This window comes from Osmerus mordax, chromosome 26 (genome assembly GCF_038355195.1).
Source record: "Osmerus mordax isolate fOsmMor3 chromosome 26, fOsmMor3.pri, whole genome shotgun sequence".
In the NCBI taxonomy this organism is placed as follows: domain Eukaryota; kingdom Metazoa; phylum Chordata; class Actinopteri; order Osmeriformes; family Osmeridae; genus Osmerus; species Osmerus mordax.
Window position 1 is genome coordinate 3,798,846 of NC_090075.1, and position 26,141 is coordinate 3,824,986.

At 48.9% G+C, this 26,141-nt stretch overlaps 1 protein-coding gene across 4 annotated transcripts in view; it reads right to left on the bottom strand.

Moving 5' to 3' along the window:
- nlgn1 (neuroligin 1) overlaps nt 1-26,141 on the bottom strand; it is a 111,969-nt gene that overhangs the window by 60,405 nt on the left and 25,423 nt on the right. For 2 of the 4 annotated variants that reach the window (XM_067229589.1, XM_067229591.1), the window contains one exon: nt 5,422-5,574. In XM_067229589.1, coding sequence (XP_067085690.1) covers nt 5,422-5,574 — 153 coding nt within the window. Of the gene's footprint in view, nt 1-5,421; nt 5,575-10,032; nt 10,093-14,350; nt 14,363-16,205; nt 16,230-26,141 lie in introns of all 4 variants that reach the window. The other 2 variants (XM_067229592.1, XM_067229590.1) reach the window with 2 other exon arrangements.

Genomic DNA, 26,141 nt, shown 5'->3' on the forward strand with positions numbered 1-26,141 from the left:
CAAACATGTGAAGAGGAGATGGCAAGGAAGTGTGTGAGGAGGAGATGGAGAGAGAGAGAGAGAGAGAGAGAGAGAGAGAGAGAGAGAGAGAGAGAGAGAGAGAGAGAGTGAGTGAGTGAGGAGGAGATGGAGAGAGAGAGAGTGAGTGAGTGAGGAGGACATGGAGAGACAGAGAGTGAGTGAGGAGGACATGGAGAGAGAGAGAGTGAGTGAGTGAGTGAGGAGGAGATGGAGAGAGAGAGAGTGAGTGAGGAGGAGATGCAAAGAGAGAGAGTGCCTGTAGGAAACAGCCCCAGCTGCAGGAGCAGCAGCTCCGAACAGACCGACTGGCCTCGACACCTCCATCAGAGAACCCTCTCTGACAAGTGTCTGATAAACACAGAGAGACAGGGATGGAGGAAGGGGGGAAGAGAGCGAGAGAGGAAGGGAGGGAGAGAGAGGGATGGAGAGAGGAAGGGGGGAAGAGAGCGACGGGAGGCAGGGAGAGAGAGGGAATGGGGTAGGGGGACAGAAAGATAGAGAAGGAAAGCAGGGAAGGGGGGAGCCGGCAGGGGAGGGAGAAGGGAGAGAGGGGAGGCAGAGTTTAATTATATGATAGAAAGGGGTAGAGAGAATTGTGATTGTGTGATTGCGGTGCCCGTTCGCTAAATGTCACATATTCTTCCTCGCCCTCCTCTTCCTCCTCTGACCATCTGCTGTGAGAGAGCCCGTCGGAAGACAGGGCGCTGACCCCTGTCTCTGTCAGACAATCACGTGCCTCCGCCAGACGCAGGTTATCTGCCCTCTACCAATATGGCGTGTGCCAGTCACCCAGCACCCTACCGTCCAATCAGCTCACAGCGTATGGAGCCTGGTCAACAAGGCATTGGGCTATGGGGTAGCTACCCCCCCCCCCCCCCCCCCCCCCCCCCCCCCCCCCATCGTCTGAACAGGAAGCCAGTGTTCCTCCACCCTCAGACACATCACATCTTCAGGCTGGGCGGGAGAGGGAACGCGAGGCTTGGACGTTCTCCACGACCCAACGTCCAAGAGTGAGCGAGTGGAGTGGATTAGCAGTGTGTCGACGAGCTCTCTAGCATGCACGCCACCACACACACACACACACACACACACACACACACACGCCATCACCTCCCGAGACCACATGCTGCTAACATAAGACACAACCCCCCCAAACGTAGACACAAACGCCCTCACGGAAGCGCGCACACACACACACACACACACAGAGCTTGGCTGTGCTCGGTTGTACACGGTAGCATGTTGAGCTGCCCCTGGTAGCTTGTGCTGTCCACACGCGCTCTCCCTCCCTGGCTTTGATCCTCCAACACGCCTCGTTTCCAAGGTGTTAAACATGTCCATCTGTTTTCCCCCAGCAACGAGGGGTGGACGCCCCACACACACACAACACACACACACACAGGCGTCTCTCTTCCTCATCCCGGCGAAAACCTTGATCCGCAACCGCCCCATCAGTGGGTTTACGCTGAACACACACACTCGCGCGCGCGCCCGCGCATGCTCACACACACACACGCGCCCCAGGAGCAGTGGCGACCGGCGAGATAATCCCTGGCGCCGTGACGGTGACGGATGTGTGTGCACAACGTCCATCCATCCATCTGCCCTCCCGCAACCCCCCCGGCCACTCTCCCCGACCCCCCCCCCGCCCATCCCCCCCACCCCCCCTCACTCAACAGCTTACAGCACCTCCTGCCTGCCGACAAAATGGATGCTACGGAGCAGGCGGGATGGATAAGGCTGCACACACAAACACACTCATGTACACACACACACACTCACATAGATAGCATACAAGCACAGATATGCACAGACAAACACAAAACACCCGCTTACGCGTATACTTGCGCAAACGTACGCACGTAGATGGTGTGCACACACCCGCGGAAACAGATCAAATCTACGATGAAATGACTCCATGGCACACACACACACACACCTGGAGGTCCAAGGTCAGTAAATAGTTGTGATAGGACAGTTGAGAGGGTGGTCTCCTGCTGGCTTCAGACTAATGGAAACAGCATGGCTGGGGAGAACAAGGAAGACCTAGATCACACACACACACACGGTACACACACACATACTACAAACACGCACCCTAGAGAACAGTGGATGGATGTCAGGGAAGAGAGACAGACATGTCCCGGCCGCCAGAAGGACATCTGGTGCACTCTCGCTCAGCCCAGATCTAATCTACGCTGACGTCATGGCGTCATGGCGGTGAGGGTCTGGATGGTGGATCTCCAGGATGACAGCCACGCTGTCCTTGAAGGCCTTCTGGACTCTTCTAGTCAGCGGCGGAACTTGGAAAACCCCAAGCCCTCCTTAAGCCCAAACGTCTGACAACCCCGGAACAGCTCATCGCCAGCTCTCATCTTTGTCCCTGTTGAACATACCGAACAGGCAGCATTTCATTTACAGAAATGCTAAATTGCTGATAGAGTTTTCTTGCCGTTGCTCCGAAATCATATTTTGCACTGTCACACCATACTGTAGACCTCCATCTGCACAACTCTCAGCGGTGTCTCCTGGCCCGCAACACGACTCTGCGGGGGGGGGGGGGGTTATGTTAGGAAGGGGCAGCCATGAAGAATGGCTTGTTAGGAGGTTCAAATCAAGCGTCTCCACAGATGGCGTGTTGATTGCCCAGAGGTCTAACCCTCTACATGGCTCTCTCTTGGAGCTGTTTGTTCAGTATGCACTGACAGCCAGCATGAGGCTCTAGGTACGGGCCAGCGAGGAAGACAAAGGGAGAGAGGGATAAAGAAAGAGAGAGAGAAGGAAAGGGAGATAGGGATAAAGAAAGAGAGAGAGAAGGAAAGGGAGAGAGAAAGCTAGAGAGAGAGACAGGGTGTGGAACTAATGGTAGCCACTATCAGGGGTATTTGTTTCAGGGAGAGGGAAATTAATAAGCATGAAAAATAATAATCCTAAACAGTGGGCCCTCACACAATGATTAAAGCAACATGGAGTGAACTAGCAGCAACCAACCTAATTATTTCAGGAACAGGGACAGAACAGAGAGACAGGAGGGGGGGCAACAGAGTAAACAATAAGCCTAATGCTCCTGAAAGGGAAAAACACCTCGCATGCTATTAAACCCACGCTGGCTGCATCTGCTCCAGGTGCACCGTGGGTAATGTAGTCTTCCATTGGTGCGCCACACGTTGTCCCATCTGCCCCGCGGAGCCGGCGCAGAGTTCCTCCACCGGAGACGTTTATCTGCACGACCTCTGGAGGTAACTGTTGTTGACATGGTTGCTGTGCGGCTCTCTAGACACGCTTTGTCTGTGCTGGTTTACCCAGCATTCCCTCTGCGCTGGTCTCCCGCAAGACGACATGTCGGTTGCTGATGCCGAGGTTCTGGGTCTGTAGGCGAGCCAATCAATGTAAATGACATTGACATCTCTTTATGATACCATTGAAAGAGCTCTGTGGACAGCCAATCACGTGATGTGATCTCTACCAATACAGCGAGTGGCAGTAAGCAGCATCCTGCCTCACCAGTTCCTCCCACTTCACACACACACACACACACACACACACACAGGAAGACAGTGTTCACCCAATCACCAGGGCAGCACCTGAAACCCCCCCCGCTCCGACCCACACGGCAACAAGGCCCACCCAGAAGCGCGCCAACACCCCCCCGGGCGCATCTTAAAACAATCGTTTGTTTTTGACGTATCGCCCGCGTTCTACGCACGTTGAGGAGGGGCTTGGAGTTGGGCAGAACGCACTGAATCAATCACCTTGACGTAGAGTTCCAGAAGGCACACGCTGCGCTGGCGTGTGCCTGTTGAGCGGAGCAGGCTCTTTAGCAGCGGGCCTGGGTCCTGAACCTCTTCCTAGAGCAGGTCAGGGCTGGAGACGTCATAGGTGAGAGAAGATGATGACTATGACTCGCCTCATAAATTCACAACCATTCTGATAATGACTCTGTGACAGCTTAAAGCGCCACTCTCCATTACGGCTTCTGGAGACGTCGAGGCCTCGCACGCACGTCCACCGCACACACAGACACACACACACACACGCACGTATTGTACAGACACCCCGAAACCCGAGGGCGTCACGCACACGCAGACATTTCCGATGCACACACTGACAAGCAACCTCTCTCTCCCACACACACACACACACACACACACACACACACCGTCTTCTCTCCGGGCCATGCTCCAGTAACATTCAAACCAATGAAGTCAGTAGGCTTTCATACATCCAAAGCCTCTAATGACTGTGTGTGTGTGTGTGTGTGCGTGTGTGTGGGTGGGTGTGTGTGTGTGTGTACCGCACCAACCAACAAGAAGTAAACCCTCGGAGGAGAGAGTCAGCAGACCCCAGCAGGGTGCAAACAGGTGCACCATAATAACGCATTGCATGATCATTAGAGGGGTAAAAATGGAAACCGCCAGCGACGGAGGCTAACACCTTCCTACTTCTATAGAGGTCTTCTTCCACTCCTTTGCTGTCTAATTAGCAGGTTAATTAGCAGCTCTGGTTGACAGTAGAGGGTGACATTGCAGACACCAAGACCCTTTTCTAACAGTCTGCTCCCAGGGTGATCTGGGTGATGTCGTGGCAGAGATTCAAGAGATTTGAACACGCTTACCGGTGAAATGAAAACAGAAAGTGCACATGACATAGATGCATGTGCAAACACACAGCCACACACACCCAAGTTCTGAAAGGTTAAATCAGCTTATCCACCTGGATCCCAATCGAGACAAAACTCATAACCTCATCCACAACAACGCCTTCTTCCTTGCGGTGCTGCCCTGAGGCCTTCAGTCTCAGTAGGACCCCAAGGAGATATCTTCTAACTTGGGCAGCAGCCACTGCAGACCCCAGTCAGACTGGACAGTTGTGTACCACACTTACCTGGTCAGGCCGAACAGGTCGTCACCAAAACCACAACCGGTTCGAAAGCTGATTTTTCTCAACCCAAGGTCCGCCAACACTCGCAAACCAGTAAACATTTATTACAAGCAGACATCAGAAGAGAATGTCTTCGCTGCGGTCACCCTCATCCTCGCCATCATCATCTCCACGATCAACACCATTGTCATCTGCGCCATTATCACCATCATCATAATCATCATCACCATCCTCACCATCATCCTCTCGTCATCAAAGGAAAGGAAATCGTCACACTCGGGGGGGGGGTCACGGCCTCCCTCAAATCAACACTCCGTCACGTTTTCAGCGTGAGACATTCTACGACGAGCGGACCTACGAGTCCCCTCGCCACCTCCGCCCTGCGTCCAGCAGCACGTCCCGGAGGACACGCCTGCTTGGGCGCGGCGGCGGTGCGATCCGTGACTCGGCGCCGGCATGCCGCACTCACGCCCAGCGGAGACGAGCAGACAGGAAGTGAGGTCGGAGGGGGGTCCTTACCGAGCACGCCCAGGCGGTAGTTGACGGTGATGACGATGACGTTGCCGTAGCTGGCGAGGATGCTGCCGTCGAACAGGTTGGCCGTGCCCTCCATGTAGGAACCGCCGTGGATGAACACCATCACGGGTTTGGGGCTCCCGCTCTCTCGGATGTCTGGGGGGGAGAGGGAGAGAGAGGGGGAGGGAAGGGAGAGAGAGGGGAGGGGGGGGGGGGAAGAGGGAGAGAGAGGGGGGGGAGGGGGGGAGACTGATAAGAGGACAAACTCCACCTGACGGCTAGAGATGCAATTTGAATTGTTGACACTTTGGTGTTTTTTTCTTCTTTTCTTTTTTTTCCCTCACTCTTTTTCTTTATTTCTTATTTACTTTTGTCACATTGACTTTGCCTCATTTCAAGACAATTTTTCAGCTTTAGACGTCAGAACGCTCATTTCTTACATGACAACTATGACATGTTTCCGGTGATTGAAAAATCTAATTTAATCTTGTTTTTAATTTACAAGAGATTTGATGGACTCCGGTTTAATTTTATTTTTTAAATGTTTTACCCCAATGAACTGTCAAATGTTAAAGCGGTGATTCAAACTGGCATTCAATCTCTGTGTGAGAGCTTGGCTTAATAGATGTGCGGAAAATCCAATAAATAAGAAACATAACTTAGATGTATTCATGGAAAACATCATCGAAGAGGGAAAAGTTTTAATTTAATCTCAAGTACCAATTTAAAACAGACACAAAACACAGCCTGCAAAGTGTTATGGTCAATAAGCCTCAAACTCTATCAACAACTATATTTACCATATACGGCTCGAGCGCAGTCTAGCTTTATAGCTATATACAGGAGGTGTGTGTGCGTGTGTGTGTGTGTGTGTGAGCAGACAAAAGTAAACATGATAAAATAAAAAAGTTGGGTTAGGTTAAGATAGTCTAATCTTATCATTATATACTGACCTAGAATTTGTTTCCACTTATTTAAGTGCCTCCACGACCTCACTTCCTGTGGCCTAAAGGAGAGTCTGCAGGCTCGCTCCCTTTCCTAAACAAGTCACCATACCCACATCCGGGCCTGGCGCTTAAGGAGGACTGTGAGTGTGTGTGCGCGAGTGTGTGTGAGTGAGTGACAGTGTGTGTGAGTGTGTGTGAGTGTGTGTGAGTGTGTGTGTGAGTGAGAGTGTGTGAGTGTGTGTGTGTGAGTGTGTGTGCTTGTGTGTGAGTGTGTGTGAGTGAGAGTGTGTGAGTGTGCTTGTGTTGACTTAAATCCCCCCCCCCCCCCCCATGGATAAGACAGATGTTTCATTAAAGCTATACTCGATATCCAGCTAGATGAGCTCCTCCATCCTGTATCGATATTCAGGCGACAACTAGCCGGAGATCGCGCTTCTTAGGGAAGAACGAATTACCCAGCGAGAGAAAGGAATCATGTCCAAATAGTCCTTGTGGCGTCTGGTTCAGAGAAACGGTCTCTCTAAATAGACACGGCCAGGCCTCATCTCTCTCGATGGGTGCGTGCTTATCCTCGGTGCTCTGAGGGGGTGATGAGGACTTGTCTGGCCGGGCTGGAGTGTCTGAGGAGGCTTGTGGGAGGGGTCTAATGGATGTGCATATCAATTAGTGTCGTGTTTTCTTTGGGGGAGGACGATGTCTCCATAAAGAGCGTCGGATGTCAACGGCGCCGTCTCTCTCTCCCGCTCTCTCCCCCTCTCTCGCCCTCTCTCGCCCATTATCGTGACGTCTTCCTCCCGCCTCTCGCTGCCTCCCTCGCTCCCCGTCTCCGCATTCGGGACCCTTCCGCGAGGGCGTCGCGTCCTCAAGGACGGAGGTGGAAGCTAGAATCTCTTTCATCTTCTCCTTCTCCTTTTACGGCGCCATCAGTCTCATGTCATGGAAGAGGCCTGGCTGCTTCTTCTCGCTGTGCGTGTTTGTGTGTGTGCGTGTGTTTGTGTGTGTGTTTGAGATTGTACACAAGAGAATAGGGTCATGGAAGGACAGCAGATGATAAGAGAGAAAGGCAGAGAAGATGGAGAGAATGAAACGGTGAGAGATGCTAAAGGGAACCCAAGACAGTCCTGAGCTTTTCTCTCCGAATGTCATAACAGGATTTAAAAGTATCTTGTTAAGGACAACATGCTGTACAATTAGTCGGGCATATACTATAGTATATGCTCATGAAAGGGCATATACTAAAAATATGTTTGAGTGCGTAATGTATCTTCTCAGAGGAAAGGAAAGGTGGAGAAAGTCAATGTGTGTGTGACTGTGTGCGCGTTCCTGTGTGTGCGTGTAAAGGGGAGTTTAAAGGGAAAAGTATGCGTATCTCTCGTCTCTGCCAATACCAACAGGAGATTAAAGCAACACACATCTGCTCGGTGTGTGTGTGTTTGTGTGTGTGTGCGTTCATTCGTGTGTGTCGGTGTGCTTTCTCATTGCATCACAGTCCTCCTCTTGTCCTTTATGCGAGGGGCTCTTTTGTTCCCTCCATCACAGCAGGCCGCACGGAGCATGTGCACATAATTCCTCTTTGGAAGGATTCCAGAAGCTTCCGACAATAAAGGTCAAAAGATTGGAAAACAGCATTTCTAATATGAGCGGGATCAGGGCCGTTCGTGCCGTGTGCCACTTCTGACAGTAAATACAATTATGCTTTTTGTTGGGGAGCACAGGGTAGAGAGCTCCGCTGATTAAGCCCTGGGAAGGTTACGGGGCGTTGTTTACCTCCAACAAAGCAGCAAGTTGGAGGTAGAGTGATCATGTGACGTAGGGGAGCACAGGGTAGAGAGCTCCGCTGATTAAGCCCTGGGAAGGTTACGGGGCGTTGTTTACCTCCAACAAAGCAGCAAGTTGGAGGTAGAGTGATCATGTGACGTAGGGGAGCACAGGGTAGAGAGCTCCGCTGATTAAGCCCTGGGAAGGTTACGGGGCGTTGTTTACCTCCAACAAAGCAGCAAGTTGGAGGTAGAGTGATCATGTGACGTAGGGGAGCACAGGGTAGAGAGCTCCGCTGATTAAGCCCTGGGAAGGTTACGGGGCGTTGTTTACCTCCAACAAAGCAGCAAGTTGGAGGTAGAGTGATCATGTGACGTAGGGGAGCACAGTGCTCATGGGAAGGCCGTTGGAGACAGACTTCTGGGTGAGGGAGTTGATTCCCAAACAGGTGAGTCGTGGCAGCAAGGGATCTCTTTTTCATTGATCTACTGAACCCGATATGGAGCCCATTCTTCACTGGCTTGGATGATCCTACAAAACCAGCACATTGTCTCCATACCAACCATTGCCATAGTCTTAACCCACTCCTCCCCCACCCCCACCCAGATCACAACTCAACTGATCAGACTGGAGCCTCCGAAGGATTCCATGCATCCGAATGTCGGAGGAATAAAGGAATTATAAAATCCCAGATGTCCTCAGCGGAGTAAAGATGTTTCTTCCTGGTCTCCAGAGTCGACACGGGGTCAGCGTTTAGCATTTGAAGACAGCTGCGGAGACAAGCAGCCGATTGGGCCTGGGGACATTTCAGTGACAGGCCTCAGTGTATATGCTGCCTCGCAGCATATTGTCTTCTATATTAAAGAGGATTAGTTCCCTGCCCCCGGATTCTTTATCTAGTTAATACTTGAGGCTGGCTGGGATTTCACTGCATCCGTGTGTGTTTCTTTCTCTAATCTTTTAATGTGTGTGTGCGTGTGTGTGTCCTTGTGTGTGTGTGTGTGTGTGTGTGAGTGTGTGTGTGTGTGTATGTGCGCACTCAAGATACGGCGTGCAGCAGATCAAAGATAGCTGTCGTATTCTAGAGTTTAGGTTGGTGTAATTGCTGTCTCTTCCTGGAGATTATACAGGAGCTCTGCCCTATCAAGACTGTAGCTCTGTCAACAGGCAGAAAAGTTCTTTTTTTGTGGGGGATGACTTAATTTAGGGCTTAAATAAAGAAATAAATGTTATCCCAGGTTTATATTGGGCTGCTTGGTCTCGCTATTGCACATTTCTTTGTTGATACTAATCCCTTGGTTGTTAGTGTTGTGCCATAGCACTCTGGAAAGAAAGTAAAATATTGATTGAAATGGACTTGATCCTTCAGGGAATCGATGCGATCGATATTTATTTCGAATCCAGGAACATGTAGCCTATTCATGTAAGAAACGCAGCGGTTCTGACTCAGCGGATGTTGACTAGCTGTTAGTATAGATTTAAATGTATTATATATCGGGTTGAAATAGTTCTTTTTTTGAAAAAGGAGACGAGTTGAAAAAAAACATGCAAAATATGTGTTAAGATCTGACAAAGGGTTAATAGTTACGATATTTTTTTGTGGGTGGGATGCAACATGTAAAAACTAAACAGAACAGAAAAATAATAGATTTCAAGCAAAACCTACGTTAGCTAGATTATTAAACATTATTAAGAATGCCGTAGATGACAGGAGACATGTAAACATACTCTTAAAACATCAAGCCAAAAAGGACAAAACACATCCAGCCAAAAAATTACCAAGAGTGAAAAAAAAACGGAAAATCTCCACTTTCAAAAAAAAGGACAAGAAATGTAAGAAAAACAAAGAGGTAAAAAAAAAGAGTTTTTTTTTCTTGTCATGCAAATCAGTTTGGCATCAAAAAAATACCTTCATCCTCAGGCCGGTCACTATCACCTAAATCATCACTCTGTTTCTTTGTAAGAGGACCTAGGACCAAAAAGGAAGAAGATGGAGCAGACAGATACACACACAAGAACATACATATCTTCAGAAGAAACCAAACGCTCTCAAAAGACACAAAGATATGATAAACGTTCCCCTTTGGTAAAAATACTCAGTTGGCAGACTGGAAAGGGAGACAGCGTTAGCTTTAAGATGCCTGTCAGGGCCTTTGTGGCTATGCTATGACATCGTATGCAGGGATCATGTTCCTAAGCAAAAGAGCAAGAAAAGAGGAAATATTTCAAAAATTGAGGAAAAACACGATTTCCCCCGCAAGCGTTGTGGTTGAACCTTGTCAGAGTCAAGGTCTAAGACTGAATACCAAATCAACCCTCAGGTTAAGTTCAGTAAGACAAGAAATGGGATGTCAGTAAATACAACCGAACACCAATTGTAATCAAAATCCCTTCAACCGAAAATGCTAAAATAAACTCAGTCATAAAGTCACAAAAGTCACGTCACAGTATTTAATGTGGAGGAGAATATTCATGGGCAGCATTGCCAGTGACCAATCCCTGTGCCTTATTTTCACGCAGCATGTGTGGAGACGAACGGTAGAGTAGGTTTTGTGGGGGCGGAGTGTTACATTATGTTCCAGTGAGTAGCTAGACCACAACGGAGCATGGGCAGAATAACGGAGCATGGGCAGAATACTCAGGGCTGAGTCAGCCATGGGGGCGGGGGGTCAAACAGACTGACGGACAGGGGGGGTTGAGGGAGGAGGCGGGGGGTGGTAAGGAGAGAAACAGAGATAGACGGGGAGAGAGAGAGAGAGAGAGAGAGAGAGAGAGAGAGAGAGAGAGAGAGAGAGAGAGGGAAGAAAGAAAGAACGAAAGAAAGAAAGAACGAAAGAAAGAAAGTAAGACAGAAGGAGAGAAGGAGAGATAGATCGGGAGTGAGAGAGAGAGAGAGAGAGAGAGAGAGAGAGAGAGAGAGAGAGAAGAAAGAAAGAACGAAAGAAAGAAAGAACGAAAGAAAGTAAGACAGAAGGAGAGAAGGAGAGATAGATCGGAGAGAGAGAGAGAGAGAGAGAGAGAGAGAGAGAGAGAGAGAGAGAGAGAGAGAGAGAGAGAGAGAGAGAGAGAGAGAGGAAAGAAAGAAAGAAAGAACGAAAGAAAGTAAGACAGAAGGAGAGAAACAGAGATAGATGGATAAAAACAGAACAATTTGAGAGAGAATAAAATAGACAGCAGAGCAGGAGTATTTGAAAGGTAAAAGTAGGAATTTAATTCTACTTAGAATCCCAGAGCCTGAATTCAAGATAAACACAACTGTTCGGAAACACACCAAGAGGTTAATTGTTTAATTTTGTTCAGACTTGCAAAATAATGAGGCAGGGGAATAGGTCACTGGCTGCAGCGCATAATTTCCACACATTTCAGTTATATGGACTGTACATAGAATATAATTGTTACATTCTGTGTTGTACACACAAACACTCCCACAACAATCGACAGTGGACATGCATGCATTCTTTTTTAATAGCTCTCTTTGTTTTACACTCTATTTTTCTATGTCTTTCTGCATTGCTCTCATTCTCTCTCTTTCTCTCTCCCTCATTCTAATGCACATGCAGACACACAGGGTGGTGCTTTAGGGACAACCAGGCACAGACACACACACACACACACACACACACACTCACACTTCCTTCAGGCAAATCCAGAGACCAGGGGATGAAGAGACAGTAAGGGAAGAATATAGTGCTTTGTGTCGTGCCTACAGGAACAAACCACCACAGCTCCTAAGTTTCAGTCTCCAGGATTAAAATAAGCTTGAATCGACTTCATAAAATAAGATTACTAAATACAACCATTCCACAGCACACTAAAGTCCCATCAGCGCCTTCCTTTTTCACGTCATTTGAAAAGGACTTGGACATTTTTTTTATGTCCATTATCGATCCATGGGTCACAAATGAATCAAATTCAATATCTTCAGATCTAACTCCCACCAAGGGAAGACTGCGCTGAATGCGGCATCCCCGTTTATTCAGCAGACCTCCACTGATCTACTCAGTGCGGAATAAGTGAGAATGGCACAAGGCGTTCTTGCCACTGGAGGTCTTTCGAACCACTGTGTTGTATGCAAAATCAATCGCCATGACTACAGATATGAAGGGACAAACAATATCGACGGAACGGGAGATGGATGAAAAGAAGCGACAGCGCGAGAATGTGGATGAGAGAGAGAGAGAGAGAGCGAGAGAGAGACACCAGGGCTCTATCTGTTACTGTGAGATGATGACCGAGTGAAGGACATGAAGACTCATATCATCCACGACAGCTGTCTGTCTGTCTGCCAGCAACACTGTTGCTGTCACCTGTCTGTCAGGCAGTCAGCATCACACAGTGTTACCCGTCTGTCTGTCTGTCTGTCTGTCTGTCTGTGTGCCTGTCTGTCAGTGTCACCTTCACCCTCACCACCACCCCCGAAACCCTCACCCCCACCCCCACACCCACTTACTTAGACAAACAAGGAAAAGTCTGATGTAAAGTAATCAGCAACCATGGGTGATATTCTCATAATTACGAGAGCTCTGTGAGATTTAGACCAGGTGTCACAGGGAACCGGATGTATTTGAGACAAACAGGTTTTCTTATTGTGATGCAACAACTGTCGAACATTAGTCGTACTTCCTCTTTATTTTACAACATGAATGAAAAATGATTGCAATCAGCCTTTGAGGGAGTGTATAACAAGGCCCCCATTTGCAGCCGTCTTTCCGTCTTGCTCATTCAAAAGAGCAAACTTGAGACCAACTAGCCTCACAATTTGCTTATTGTATTTGCAGCAAAAATAAACACCCCTCTCAACCTAGAAATCGAGTTGCAACTATTTGGGGGTTTGTTTGTTTCGCTCTCTTAGAAGCCCGTCACAAATACATTCAGGGTTGGAAAGCAGTTGCTGCGTCAGGTTAACTTAACCGAGTGCTCACTAAGTTGTTCATGTTGCTTCTATTCAAGCGGTCTCAGGGTGTTCTATATCCACCGGCTCGATGGTCAAACGAGCTCGTTAGCGCGTGGAACTTTATCGATTGCCGATTCACCATGGAGACACCCACGTACGCACACACAACTGACCAACACAATCAATCATGAAAAACTATAAGGTCTTATAGAATCCAAGAGCCAGGTATATGCCCAGCCTGCAATGATACTGTATACTGCACAGGTTGTAGCATTCATACAAACTACTGTTGGTGTCTGTAGTCAATTGCCTGTGTGGAGTTGGTTTCCAGAGTTTCAAAGTTCATAACCATTACATAACTGTAGTTAATGCAGTATGTGGCATTAAATATTTAACTGGGCACACCCATACACGCATGGTAATTTGTAACTCTGTTTGAGGTGGAGTAGAAAAGTCGGCTTGTATCCTTTCTTTATCTCCTGCCACATTCATGTTTGTCATGTGGGATGTATTACGTTCATCACAGACTTCAAACTGCTTTGAGGTGCGTGCCCCTCTGAAATATCATGTCTTTATTCCAGAAGGCACCTCAGATTCCATATCATGAAAGTCCTCTCTGAAATATTGGTGGCATTATAGAGATACAGCAGAGTTCAACCTCACACTATCTCATTTAAAAGCAAGGAGGGGCCTAATCTTTGGATTGGGGGAGCACAAACGAAACATGACACAGAATCATAATAATCTGGATTAACTGTTACGAAAAGCCACTGACGAGACAGCACGCACTAAGCCCAGCCGTGACGTGTCTGGCTGGGGCAGGGCTACGCCTCGCTGTGCTCACTGATGTCAGCCAAGATATGTGAAGTCTGCATTTATCATACCTGTTGAGGAAGTGAGCTGTGTTCCTGGGAGATGGCAGATTGCTCAGCTACCCACCCAGATACATGCAGTACTCGGTAACCAGGAACATATCTACAAGTAATGTCACAAAGGACTTTACAGTTACCCACAGATCCGCACCAACAAGCAACCTAAACCCGAAAGTAAATACGCTCCACAAAAACATAACACGCGGGAAAGAAACTACAACCTCTATCGCAGTACACAACCAAAGCAGTTCACACAGCAAGTGAGGTTGTGTGTACACTTCGGGAACAAGGTCTACTGAGACTCTGTAAGAGTGTGGTCAGTTAGTTCAGCAGAGAAGGACCTTTGGAAAGAACCATGAGTTTCCACCCGCACATGCGAGCTAGCCCCAGCCAGAGGCCTGAGGCCTGAGGCTGTCCCCGACTGTACGGTATATGGTAGCGATCAGCCCCCTTCTAAACACACGGCTGTCCTGCTCCTCCGGTCTGACCCAGCACTGCCCTGTCATCCACGCTCCGCTCCCCGGCCCCACTGACAGCCGGAGAGGGAACATCCTTGACTTGCGGCGCGTGGACGAGACTGCAAGAGGGAGGAGGCGGCGCTTGCGTCTCCGACGTTTTGCTCGACGACAGGGACAATTACCACCGATTTACCCACGACACACTGGAGGTGGTCCCTGGGGAGTTCGGCGTCGCTTCTATTTTTACCAGGCGGTGTCTTCAGACACCCGGTCGTCTCCCGTCCTCAGGCAAAGCTTTTCCGACGTTGTTTAACGAGGGTTAATCTCTGCTAACTGGCGGGATTCTAACCCAGGGAACTGATTTCCTGGAAGACAGCATTAGCACGGTATTTCGGGACTTCAAACCATGCCGGATGACTTGAAATTCCCCCCCGGACCCCAGAAGACTAACCCTTTCCCACCTGCAAGCTGTGTTTTGGTGGGGTGTTAATAATTGAGGTGCAGCCTTGGGAGTAAACCTCTTCAGTAAAGCTGTACTGACGGTCTCTTTTCCTATACCTCTCTGGCCTGATGTCAGCGGAGCGAAGATGCAGAGTAAAGATCAGCATCAAAGACTGCTTTCTTATTTTACCCCCCTCGCAGAAATAATTCGGCATGAATACGACGGCATGAATATTTCATCAAGTTCCGCCACCACTGCTCCATGTTTTTTTAACCTAATGAATGAGACTCGAACATGGCACATGCACCAACTTATATTTATCGGATATATTTTACCCGTGCATCCGTGGCCCTGACACACACGCTAGGTGTGTGTTCCTTTGTGTGTGTGTGTGTGTGTGTGTGCAGGGATTCCGTCATACTGTGCGACTAATTTGGAAATTGTAACAGCAGGAAGCCTTCATAAATATTACATTTCAGCAAAATGCTTGACATTCCAATACCTCATTGTGACATGGAGCCTCCACTCGGACGATGCTTCCCAAATATCAATAGTCAATGAAGCAGCTAGGGGCGTGAGCGGGTGTGCGCTTACCCCTCCCCCCACCCCGCCCCGCCTCCCCGAGGAGTCAGAAATGTCAGCTTCACTTCATGTGAAGGCCAAATCAGAGCTCATTAAAGCTTGTGACAGGGACAGGAGCCAATGGAACAATGCAGACCAAGGGTAGAGGCTAACTACCTTACCATGTATGTGCATGTGCATGTGTGCGTGTGTGTACGTGTGTGTGAGTGTGTGTGTGGCTACGTTTGTGTGGGTGGCTACGTGTGTGTCCACACAAGAGTGTTTCATTATGCCAGCTGTCACTGTGGTAACAAAGAGACACAGAAAATGGCAGGGAAGATAATGAGCTCTCTTCCTGTTGAGGGCGAAGCTGGGCAGTGGATCGCACTGTGTGAGGGCCGGCGGGGGCCTGGGGGGTGAGGGGCGAATCTGTTGAGGATCAAACTCAAAAACTGAGGACATTTCAACCCTCCACACTGTCAAGTGTTTCCCTCTTATTAGGAATCAAAAAAGTTTCCAAACTTAGCATACACACACACAAATATATATATATATATATATATATATGTATATTCCAGCCTTGCAAGTTCAGATTTAACAGAATACATGTTCCTTTCGCAAACAGTCTGAGTCTGCATGGGTTGGTTGTGTCTTTGAAGGATCAAGCAGGACATCAGTGAGAATCACAGGGAGAGGCAGCGACGGCCGTGGATAGGACTGCTGGTGCAAGGTCTCGTCATATGGCCTGCTCCGGATAAAACAAGAGCCATCAACACTACGCTAAAACCATTCAATCAATCCACCCAAAGGGAAGCTCAAAACACAGCCTCCTTTGAGCCCCATCATTTATTCAACATTAATATGACTTTCTGCATGATCCTCTCACATATTCTTTCTGTATCTGACAGCTACACATATGCAGCCCGCACAAATTGCTGTCGGTTTCCTTTGCTCACAACCCGAGGTCTTTCATGTGGAGGAGGCGGTTCCTAGGGATTGAACTCAAAGCTTTTTGAGTGTCCCTGGCCTTCTCTTATCTGTCTTTTGTCTCTCTCTCTCGGTCTCAGCCGCTGTTGTCTTCCACTCTCTGGACCTCTGATGATCCCTCCCTCCCTCACTCCTCAGAGGACATCACTCTCTCCCTCTCTCCTGCGACAGCTCACGGTGACTTCTGTACAGATCTCTGTTGCATGTTGACACCTGTGTCTGGGTATCGAGATCATCAGAGGTGCACGTGTGTCTCTCTCTCTTTTCGAATGTGTGTGTATTTGTCTGCGTGTGTGTGTGTATTTGTGTGCGGGTGTGTGTGTGTGAGAGAGCGCTTGATCTGCGAGGTTCTGACACCAGAGGGACCGCTGGGGCTTGCGCTGCATCTTGCTGACACGGTCCAGAGCAAGTCACTGAGCCTGGCCCCCACCAGTGTGTGTGTGTATAAGGGGGGGGCATGGGAGGGGGGAAGCGGGATGGGAGGGGGGGTGGGATGGGAGGGGGGTTGGATGTTCAAAGCAGCAATGGGACAGCAAACGGGATCATTGGCGCCCATATTTCTATTTTCAAATCATTTCAATTTCAAAGCGTCGCATTACCATGCGGCTGGGATGAAAGTACAGAGGGGGTGGGGGGGGTGGGGGGGCCGCAGTGCGCTCCGCGTTCCCCCCACGTTCCCAGACGACAGCTCTCCAACATCCTCAGCGTCCTTGGCCCTCCAACAGCTTGTCAGCAGAATCAGACATCAGCTCTCCTTATCTGTTCTACCAATCCTCACCCTGCCAGTATGTCTGTCTCTCTGTCTGTCTGTCTGTCCTGTGCCCGTCTTTCTATGTGGCTGACTGTCTGCATGTCTGTCTCTGTCCATCTGTCTATCTCCCTGCCTCCCTACCTGTCTGTTCCTGTTAATCTACATGTCTGTCTGTCTGTCTGTCGGCCTCTTTCTTTCTTTCATTCTTTCTTTCTTTCTCCCTCTCTCTCTCTCTTTGCTTGCAGTGTGTGCCACAGATGCCTTTGATACAGAGATACAAATTACACATTTAGCTTTTAATCAATATTTCATCTCCACAGCACTGTGTACATCCCATAGTGACTCACAGAAATTAACTGTTACCAAGGGAACCCCTGTAGGACTGCTGATATGGCCTTTCCTCAAAGAGGAAGAGGAATGGATTCTTTTTTTAAGAAAAGACGCATGAGAGTTAAATGCCACTGAGCCTTAGAAGTTGTGTAATTTGACAGATCATCTTCGCTAATATTATGAACCTCAATAAAGGGAAAATGAATCGCAAATGTTTTCGATCTTTACAGAAATCCGTTATTCAGCACGATTAAAACCAGTAAAGTAAAAAAGAAAAATATTTCTGAATATTGTTTAGTAGGCAAATCCAAACACTAAACAGATGGGGTGTTTCCTTCTATAATCCACAGATGAGTGAAAACACCAGACTGCCCTACATAGTGCAGTGCCTCTGTGATAGTTGTGGGATGAAAAATGGATGACTACAAGTGACCCATTATACTCTCCAGCAGACGGAAATTGTATCCATCATCCAAAGTACCACAGAATCACAACTGATCAAAGCGAAAGTTTAAACCCTGTCGCCACACTTACAAGAAAAGCCCTCTAAGCGAAAGAGAAGATGAATGTGAGTCGAGAAGGTTGAAAGAGGAGCGTACCTCCTCACGGTGGAGACTGATGCGTTAGTAAACCAAAGCAGGGAAACACCCAAAGGTGATTTTTATATCAATATCTCCTGCTGCAAAGAAGAAGAAAAAAATCCACCAAAACGAGATACAAAGATAAAACAAGCCAAAATAGAAATGGAGACATGCTATCTTCTAATCTCTTCTACAGTTGCGTTCGTACTAGCGGCGAAAACAAAAAACAAACAAGACGTTCCCCTGGCGTTCCACAACAGCGAGGGGTTACGGAGAAGAGAAGCGAGCGAATGCTGTCAGCGTTGGCTTATAAAGAATGAAGCCAATTGAGAAAGTATAACAGTATGCTAATTGCTCATCAAAGACTTTTGTTCCGGAAGTTTTATCCCCCAGAGTGGGCTGACTGAGCCAGATTTCACCTAGCTGCTCAGGACTATAGCTGGAATTAAGACAGCAGCCAAAATCCGCAATTGAATGTAAATAAAAAGTATCAAAGTATCAACTGGTCTCGACGCTAACAAAAATGCAGCACTATGAACTTTTATTGTGGAGAGCACAGAAAAGAGTGAAACTTTATTGTTGCGCTGGTCAAATCTGATGTGAAATTTGTCTCCCGCAGAAACACACCCAGTAGCTACGCCGTCTTGGCAGTGAGGGGTTCGCGATCGACCGGACAAAGCTTGTGTACAGCGTAGCAAGGAGAAGTCGTTGAGTGGAGTTAGACGGACCCACAAGGGCCACTGGTGTCTTCGCCTCTGCCGAGTTTCACTGTTCAGAATTCTACAGTGCAGCATAAAGCCCGATCAATGGCCTCCCATTTGCAGATCACTCATTGACATCAGCACCCAAGCCTGGCTAATTGATCTCCTCCTCCACTGTTTTAAAGCTAATGAGCACATCTCAGTATCATCACACTACTGCCGACACCCCCAGCTGTGACCCCCCCCAGCTTGTCACCCCCAGCTTGACCCCCCGCCACCCCATCCCCCCTCCCCCCACCACCACCCCTCCAAAACAAACCCTGGTCTGGTGTTGGAGTGGCTGGCTGAACCACACAGACAACCACACTGTGTGATGAATCATCTTCGATTACTGATTCGGTCTGAGACATTAAGAGGATGAGAGAGAGAGGGAGAGAGAAAAAGAGAGAGAGAGAGTAATTAATGTTCTATGCATGAATAGCATTAATTGAGAGTAACTCATGAAAAAAATGGAGGGACTTCCTGGACCGTAGGAAGGAAGATCTAAGTTCTCATGCATGGTTATACCCTTGCAAGTCTTTATCAGCAGCTAGCTAGCTAGCGACAAGGTTTCAGCAGGGATTAATGGCGGTGCGCTACGCACAGACACTGACATCTGCACAGACATATTGCACAGTGAATCAAGGCCCACTTCAGCTGTGGCAGGGAGCGTGTCATTCTTATCTGATCCTCCATATGGAGGTGACACACGCAAACGCACGCACACACACCCGCACATGCCCATACACGCAAGTCCATACACAACGCACACATGTACACACCCTCACGAACGCACACACACACTCACTCTAACAGTAAAAATAGCAAGTCCCCCTGCCAGCTCCAAATTCATTTCAGATCCATTTGGTGTTTGCCTTCCCCTGGATAAATATGTAGACAGAACGTGGTTCCATGTCCCCTCACTGACAAACCCAACATGGTGGAGACAGATAAAGGATTTGGCAGGGAAACGGAGAGGAGAGGTGGGTGAAATAGATACTGGAATGGAACGAGAGAAAGAAGGGTGTGTGCGTGCGAGAGAGAGAGAGAGAGAGAGAGAGAGAGAGAGAGAGAGAGAGAGAGAGAGCGGGAGGTGGAAACACCAAAGCGAGAGAGGGAGGGGAAAGGGAACGGAGGAGGGGGGATGAGAGCAGGACGGACCCTAGCATAAGAGTCCTGGAAGTGTTGGGAACCCTGCTCACTCTTTGGAGAATGATCGGGCTGAACGCCCACATATCTCTACCCCTGGGAGGGGTAATGAACTAGTAAATTAGACTCACAGAGCTTTAATTAGTATCAAAGTATGAAGCACACCCATTAATCTGCAATCCCCTTTCTTTCCATCTCTCGCTTTCTCTCTCTGTCACACACACTCTTTTTCTCTCACACAGACATACAGTACACTCTTATTTTCTGTCTCTCTCACTCTCTCTCTCTCTCTCTTTCTCTCTCTCTCTCAATCACTCTCGGATGACTCGAAAAGCAGTGGCCAATGAAAGACAAAGAGAAAATGGATATGGATTTTCTCACGCAAGGCACCGACGGAGATGATTAAGTAGTTCATCACGCGAAAATATAGAATTCTTCCCAGCAAGACATCGACCTGTCCTATAGATACATTAAAAATCTGGCAGGAAATCGTTGAGCACACACTCCACTATGGATCGCCAACACTGCGAAGGATGATCAGTCTAGGTGTGTGTGGGTGTCTGCGTGGCAACCCTGACGAGAGTCCCCCCCTTCCTAGTTCCCCTCCCTGTCCCACCCAGCTCTCTACCCAATTATGTCCTCGCGGAATCCCACCCATGACATCAACCAAGTACAAATGATGACCGATATCCTCCACGCCACCCTGGTGGCTCTCTGAGCTGGGATCTATATGGGAGCATGAGGAGGCGAAGGTACATGGTTCAACAGACGTGTGTGAAGAACCAAAGAGCCAGGCGGAGGGGGCAGATGGCTGAGTGCGTCTTTCCCTTTCCCGTCCCCCCCTCCCCCCCGTCCCCGTCCCCCCAGGGGAGGGAGGAGCGAGCTCGTGACTGGCTCTCGCGGGGGCGAATGGCGAGCTCCGCCTCGTCTGAAAGGCGGGACACGAGGGAGGGAGGGTCACTCGGAGGAGGAAGGGTCTGAAGCGTCTGAAGCGTCTGTTGGCTCGTTGTTTTGATCTCGAGTCGACTCTGTGGACCCGTGGAGTGGGTTTAACCCCGACAAGAGGTGCCATTTTAAAATGGCAAGCTGACCCAGAAGGGAAAAAGGAGAGGAGGAGGATAGAAAAACAGAGATGGAGTGAAGACGGAAGGGGAGTGGAGAGGGAGGCTAGTCGGGCGGGCAGACGGAGGGACGCAGATATATAGAGAGAGGACAAAGACGAGACAGACAGGTGAAAAGACTCAACAGAAGAAGGACGAGAGACAGAGCGTGTGTGTGTGAGAGAGAGAGAGAGAGTGCCAAGGGACAGAGAGGACATATGTTAGCCATCTGAATGTGAGAGCGCTTGGCCAGTACATCCTCCATGTCCCTGGGCAGAGAGGAGCGGGCCGTGCCCGACACACGGCTCATCTCTCCGTCCATTAGAACGGCCTCAGAGGAGGAGAGGGATGAGGGGAGGGAGGAGGAGAAGGATGAGGATTAGGGGAGGGAGGAGTGGAGGGATGAGGGGAGGGATGAGGGGAGGGATGAAGGGAGGGAGATGGAGGAGAAAATGGAGGGGGAGGTTTTTATAGGTGTGGTGGTGTGTTGGGGTATTCGTGTTTTGCCCCAGAGAGATCACTACTGGTCATTACTTTCACACCTGGCATTCAGGTGCAGGTAAGATACCGGTTGCCATGGCAGCCCTCTGTTCAGCCCACGCACTTTTTTCTTATACTTATTTTTCACCGGGAGAGAAAACAGCCGACAGAACGAAGCAGGGTTGGTTTGCAGAGTCTAAATTGTGTTTTCTGTCTGTATGTCTGTCTGTGAGAGAGAGAGAGAGAGAGAGAGAGAGAGAGGGGGGGGGGGGGGGGGGGAGTAGGGGTGCACAGAGCTGCAGAAGCTACATGCTGCAGCCGTGTTGCCTGCAGCCCACAGCCTGTCCCCTCCGGCCAACCACCATGTCTACCCCTCCGCCCACCTCCCCTCTGCCATGAAGCAAACCGCTTGTGACAGCCGACAAACCAAACAGCTCAAACACACAGAACGACAAGGATTCACTCTCCTGGAACGGTCTGAATAGAAGTCAAGCAACATACACAGCCCTCAACATCAGGCTCATCCATAAAATACAACCTTCCTGCCTGGCCACAGCTAGCTGCAGCAAGCCTCTGCTAAAATGCTCTTACACACCTGCCTGGGACAGCTAGCATCAGCTAGCCTCTGCTAATATGCTCTTACACACCTGCCTGGGGCAGCTAGCATCAGCTAGCCTCTGCTAATATGCTCTTACACACCTGCCTGGGACAGCTAGCATCAGCTAGCCTCTGCTAATGCTCTTACACACCTGCCTGGGACAGCTAGCATCAGCTAGCCAAGCTTCCTCAAGCCCAGGGTTTGGCTAGGAGACCAAAACTACCAGGAGGTCAAAGTAGGGGGCATAGCAACTTCAAAGGACACTGCAGTCTATTACCAGAACAAGAGAAACCACGGATACTGCAAAGATCCAAAACGAGCAATCGAAAACCGAACACAATTTTATTTTACTTCTTTGACAGGAAGCAATCATGTGTTCATCGCCTTTTGGCTTTTATTAGATTTGCTTTCTCTACCTTTATTGGCCTGATAACAACAAGTATTCCTGCAGCGATATTTAAGGAATAAATCAAGTCTCTCCATCCGTGTCTGACCGACAATTTGACTCCAATTCTCCCTTATCTAGGATGGAGCCTGGCTCCCTGGTGACTAAGCTTTACTCTGCTCCTTGACCTCCCCTCAAATTGAACTGCTGAATCTTAAACAACTTAATTTAGGCGTTCTCCCGTCGGACCTGAAGGGCGATGTCAAACCTATTCAGCGTCTGGCTGCGTTCTCGTGGAGACGCTTCCTCTCCCATGCACATTTCCCTCCACCCGACAGTGGAATAACAAGCAGCCGCAGTACTGTACCCGGCCCCTGCCGTATCTACCGCAGACGGAGAGAGGGAGCGAGAGCGAGAGGGAGCGGGAGAGAAATGTCGAGGGGAAAGAAAGAACGCAGGGAAAGATTGAAGACGTCTTCGAATGTTGCAAACCTCTTTTGAAGACTCGCCACGACACGCCATATTTGAACTGCCCACTCCCGCGTCAAATGAATGATTTGATATGTGCTGAGGATAAAAAGAACAGAGAGAGAGAGAGGTAGAGAGAGAGTGAGTTAGAGAGACAGAGAGAGAGAGACAGAGAAAGAGAGACAGAGAGCGGTACATAGAGAATGGATGGGGGTGGGGGGGGGGGTGGTGGTTGTCCGTTCACTCCCCACATCCAAATTCATCCATAGCGGATCTCCAACATCTATTAAGGGTCGAGCCAACTCTTGATGAATGCAATCCTCCGCACAGCCAGACCAAAGACAAGAGACATCAGCTCAGAATGAGGTTGAGATTCCTATTAAAACCGTAATCTCCCTCCGACTCGATTCTGCCTCTTTTCCGTCTCTGGCCCTCACTGTGGGCTCCTCCAAGGCGCCTCCAATTACAATACAGCCCAAGCCTCTCCAGCTAGTAATTCAAAGTTTAATAAGAACTATATTAAGGCTTCATCCAGACTATTAAGCATTCTAAGTAAGTGCCTAATGTTATTCAGCTTTCAAATTGCCGTTCTGCCACCAAAATTGGAAGTCTCTGATAAAAACGAATTATGCTGAAATTATAATCAATTAAATGCAATTTCAGCAACAAACCACAAGACAATAGTGCCTTGCACAGTTAAATGCAAGGGATGGAACCTGGGAGTAAATATCTCGACTCCCCGCTCAGGTTTTACTGAGAGTCCAGTTCTGAGAGCCAAATCTATAATTAGTCCTTCATTGAGAGAACGTCTTCAAGAACGTGCTAGAAGATAAGAGATAAGATAAGAGGAACCACAGAATGTGCCGTATAGACTTCTGTGTGCTGATGTCAATCACGGGTAAAGCGATTTTGTGTGAGGATGGAGGGAGGAGGGGTAGTGTGTGTGTTTGTGGGGGTGGCGGTGTGTGTGTGCGGAGAAGGGTGTAAGTGTGTGTTTGTGTGTGCGGGCGGTGCATATAGGGTGCACCTCAATAACAAGGCTCCTAGTATGAACACACACACACACCATCTCAGTCGTCACGGCAACCGAGTGGAGGGTGAATCGCCGTGGCGATTGCCCCGGGACGTGTCGTGCATGGGAATGTCAGAGTCTTGCTGTGACAGTGATGCACAGGCATGGACACACACACACACACACACACTTTTATTTTATTTTAATTAAGAAGGAAGGAGGAAGAACCTTGTAAAACAGGTCACCCATTGTCCATTCACTCTGCTGGATCTAAAACACACACACACACTTATATTCATCTTCCGTTTGCGGAATCTATTAATCTATCCATTCGGCCCTGCCCTGACACGACAGCCAGCCAATAAGATGAAGTCTTTATCGTGGGCGGAGGACTTCCTTGTGGGGTCAGTTGTTCCTCCTGGACGGGTGCAGCGGGACAAGATGGAGGTCAGCCTCGCCCTGTCTGACGTCTGTTCCTACAGAGGTTACGCTAATGGTGTGTGTCTGCCCTTTCATGTTTCCTCTCACACAAACCCGCCAGATGAAGGGAATGTGCTACATCTGCAGAAAAACCAGAGAGAGAGAGAGAGAGGGATGGAGGCAAGGGAGGGTCTTTTGTTCTCCTTCACCCCCCCCCCCCCACCACCCCCCCCCCCCCCACCACCACCCCCCCACCCCGCCCCGCCCCACCCCGCCCCACAGATCCATATCTTAGGGCTGTGTAGAGAGAGGAGGAGACTCTGGGGCACGACATGGTTTTTAAGTGTGAACTAGCAGATCAACATGCTAGTTAGCCAGTCCCCCCCGCTAGCCTCTGTAGTCTGCTGATGTCAGCTCCCCAGCCTGGCCCGGCACACACAGCCCAGCCCTCCCCTATCCAGACATCTGTCAGTAGAGGACAGAAGGCCCGACTCTACATATCCGCGGTGTTGGCGGGCACGGAGGGCTTCGCTGTATTGTGTTCTCGAGCTTCTCTGACGTGTTCCGTTGTGAAGGTGTGCGCTGTGAGGTGAGCTGGTTACCAAGGCGAGAACCTATTACCGACAACCCTGGGTGGAAGTGTGAATTTTGTGCTCAAATCACCATTCCGGGCTAATGGATGCCCCCGCAAGTGCAGCCACTGCCTGCAAGGTGAGCTAAATCAAGCCTATTCTTAGTAGTCCTACACTAAACAAAGCTCCAGCTGACTCAACACCTAAGATCTCCATAGAAGCACCTTCAGTCCAACTTCGCTGAGGTTAATAATACATGTATAAAGGATCACAAAGGTCCTGTTTTAAACTTACAAGGGTACCTAAAGGAGCACCTTTTTACCATGATCTAATAATACATCTCATACAACCAGAGAGATCTAAAGTGGGCTGAATATGCAATTCAGTGTTTTCTTGTGCATATAATTTTATGTAAATGGCATTGATGTGTGTTTTTGGTTTGATCTCGAAGGCCGGTTTCCAGCTGACTGACTGATCCTTCCAGTGACTTTCCTTTACTGTAGAGGTTGTGAGTAGAACCTGCTCTCTGATGTTTCTCATTAAAACTCTGCTTATTCAGGTTGACTGGGATCAATTAATTATCACTGAAAAAGCCATTAGTTTCACACAAACTACTTGCAAAGTATAAACAATCATTCCTGCGATTGCTCCATTAGCTGACTAAAATGTTTGCGGCTCTTTTTTTGTAAAAGTTAAAAACCATCGGGCAAGCGAGTCCATCAATAAGCAAATTAATTACGTCAATTAGCGGGAGCGACATGTGAAAAACGATGACAAAGAGAGACAATCTCGGCAGCAACGGCTCAGGGCCCGCGATCAATTTGATGTAGGCAGCGTTCTGTAACCCGATGCATCCACACAGGGCTGAACCCCGGCGCTGAACCCCGGCGCTGACATCAAAGTCCTCACTGGCTCTCGTCCTCTCTCGCACTGAGGGAAATGAAAGCCAGCCTGATGATAGTCATTAGCCCGTAATGGGCTCCTTTGCACTTTGACAGAAGCCCACAGTGTAATCAAATGAAGAAAAGTCGAGCCAGCGGCTGCTAACCAAATGTCAAAAGTAAACGCTGTAACTATACAAAGTGGACAAGCATTACCATGTACCTCCAAGACCTCTAACGGAAGTCTCAATGAACAGTACAACCTTCTTTCCTCTGGGACTGGCTGAAATACACACTTGAATTGGAGAATTGTGTAGTTGACTTTGATTTAGTACAT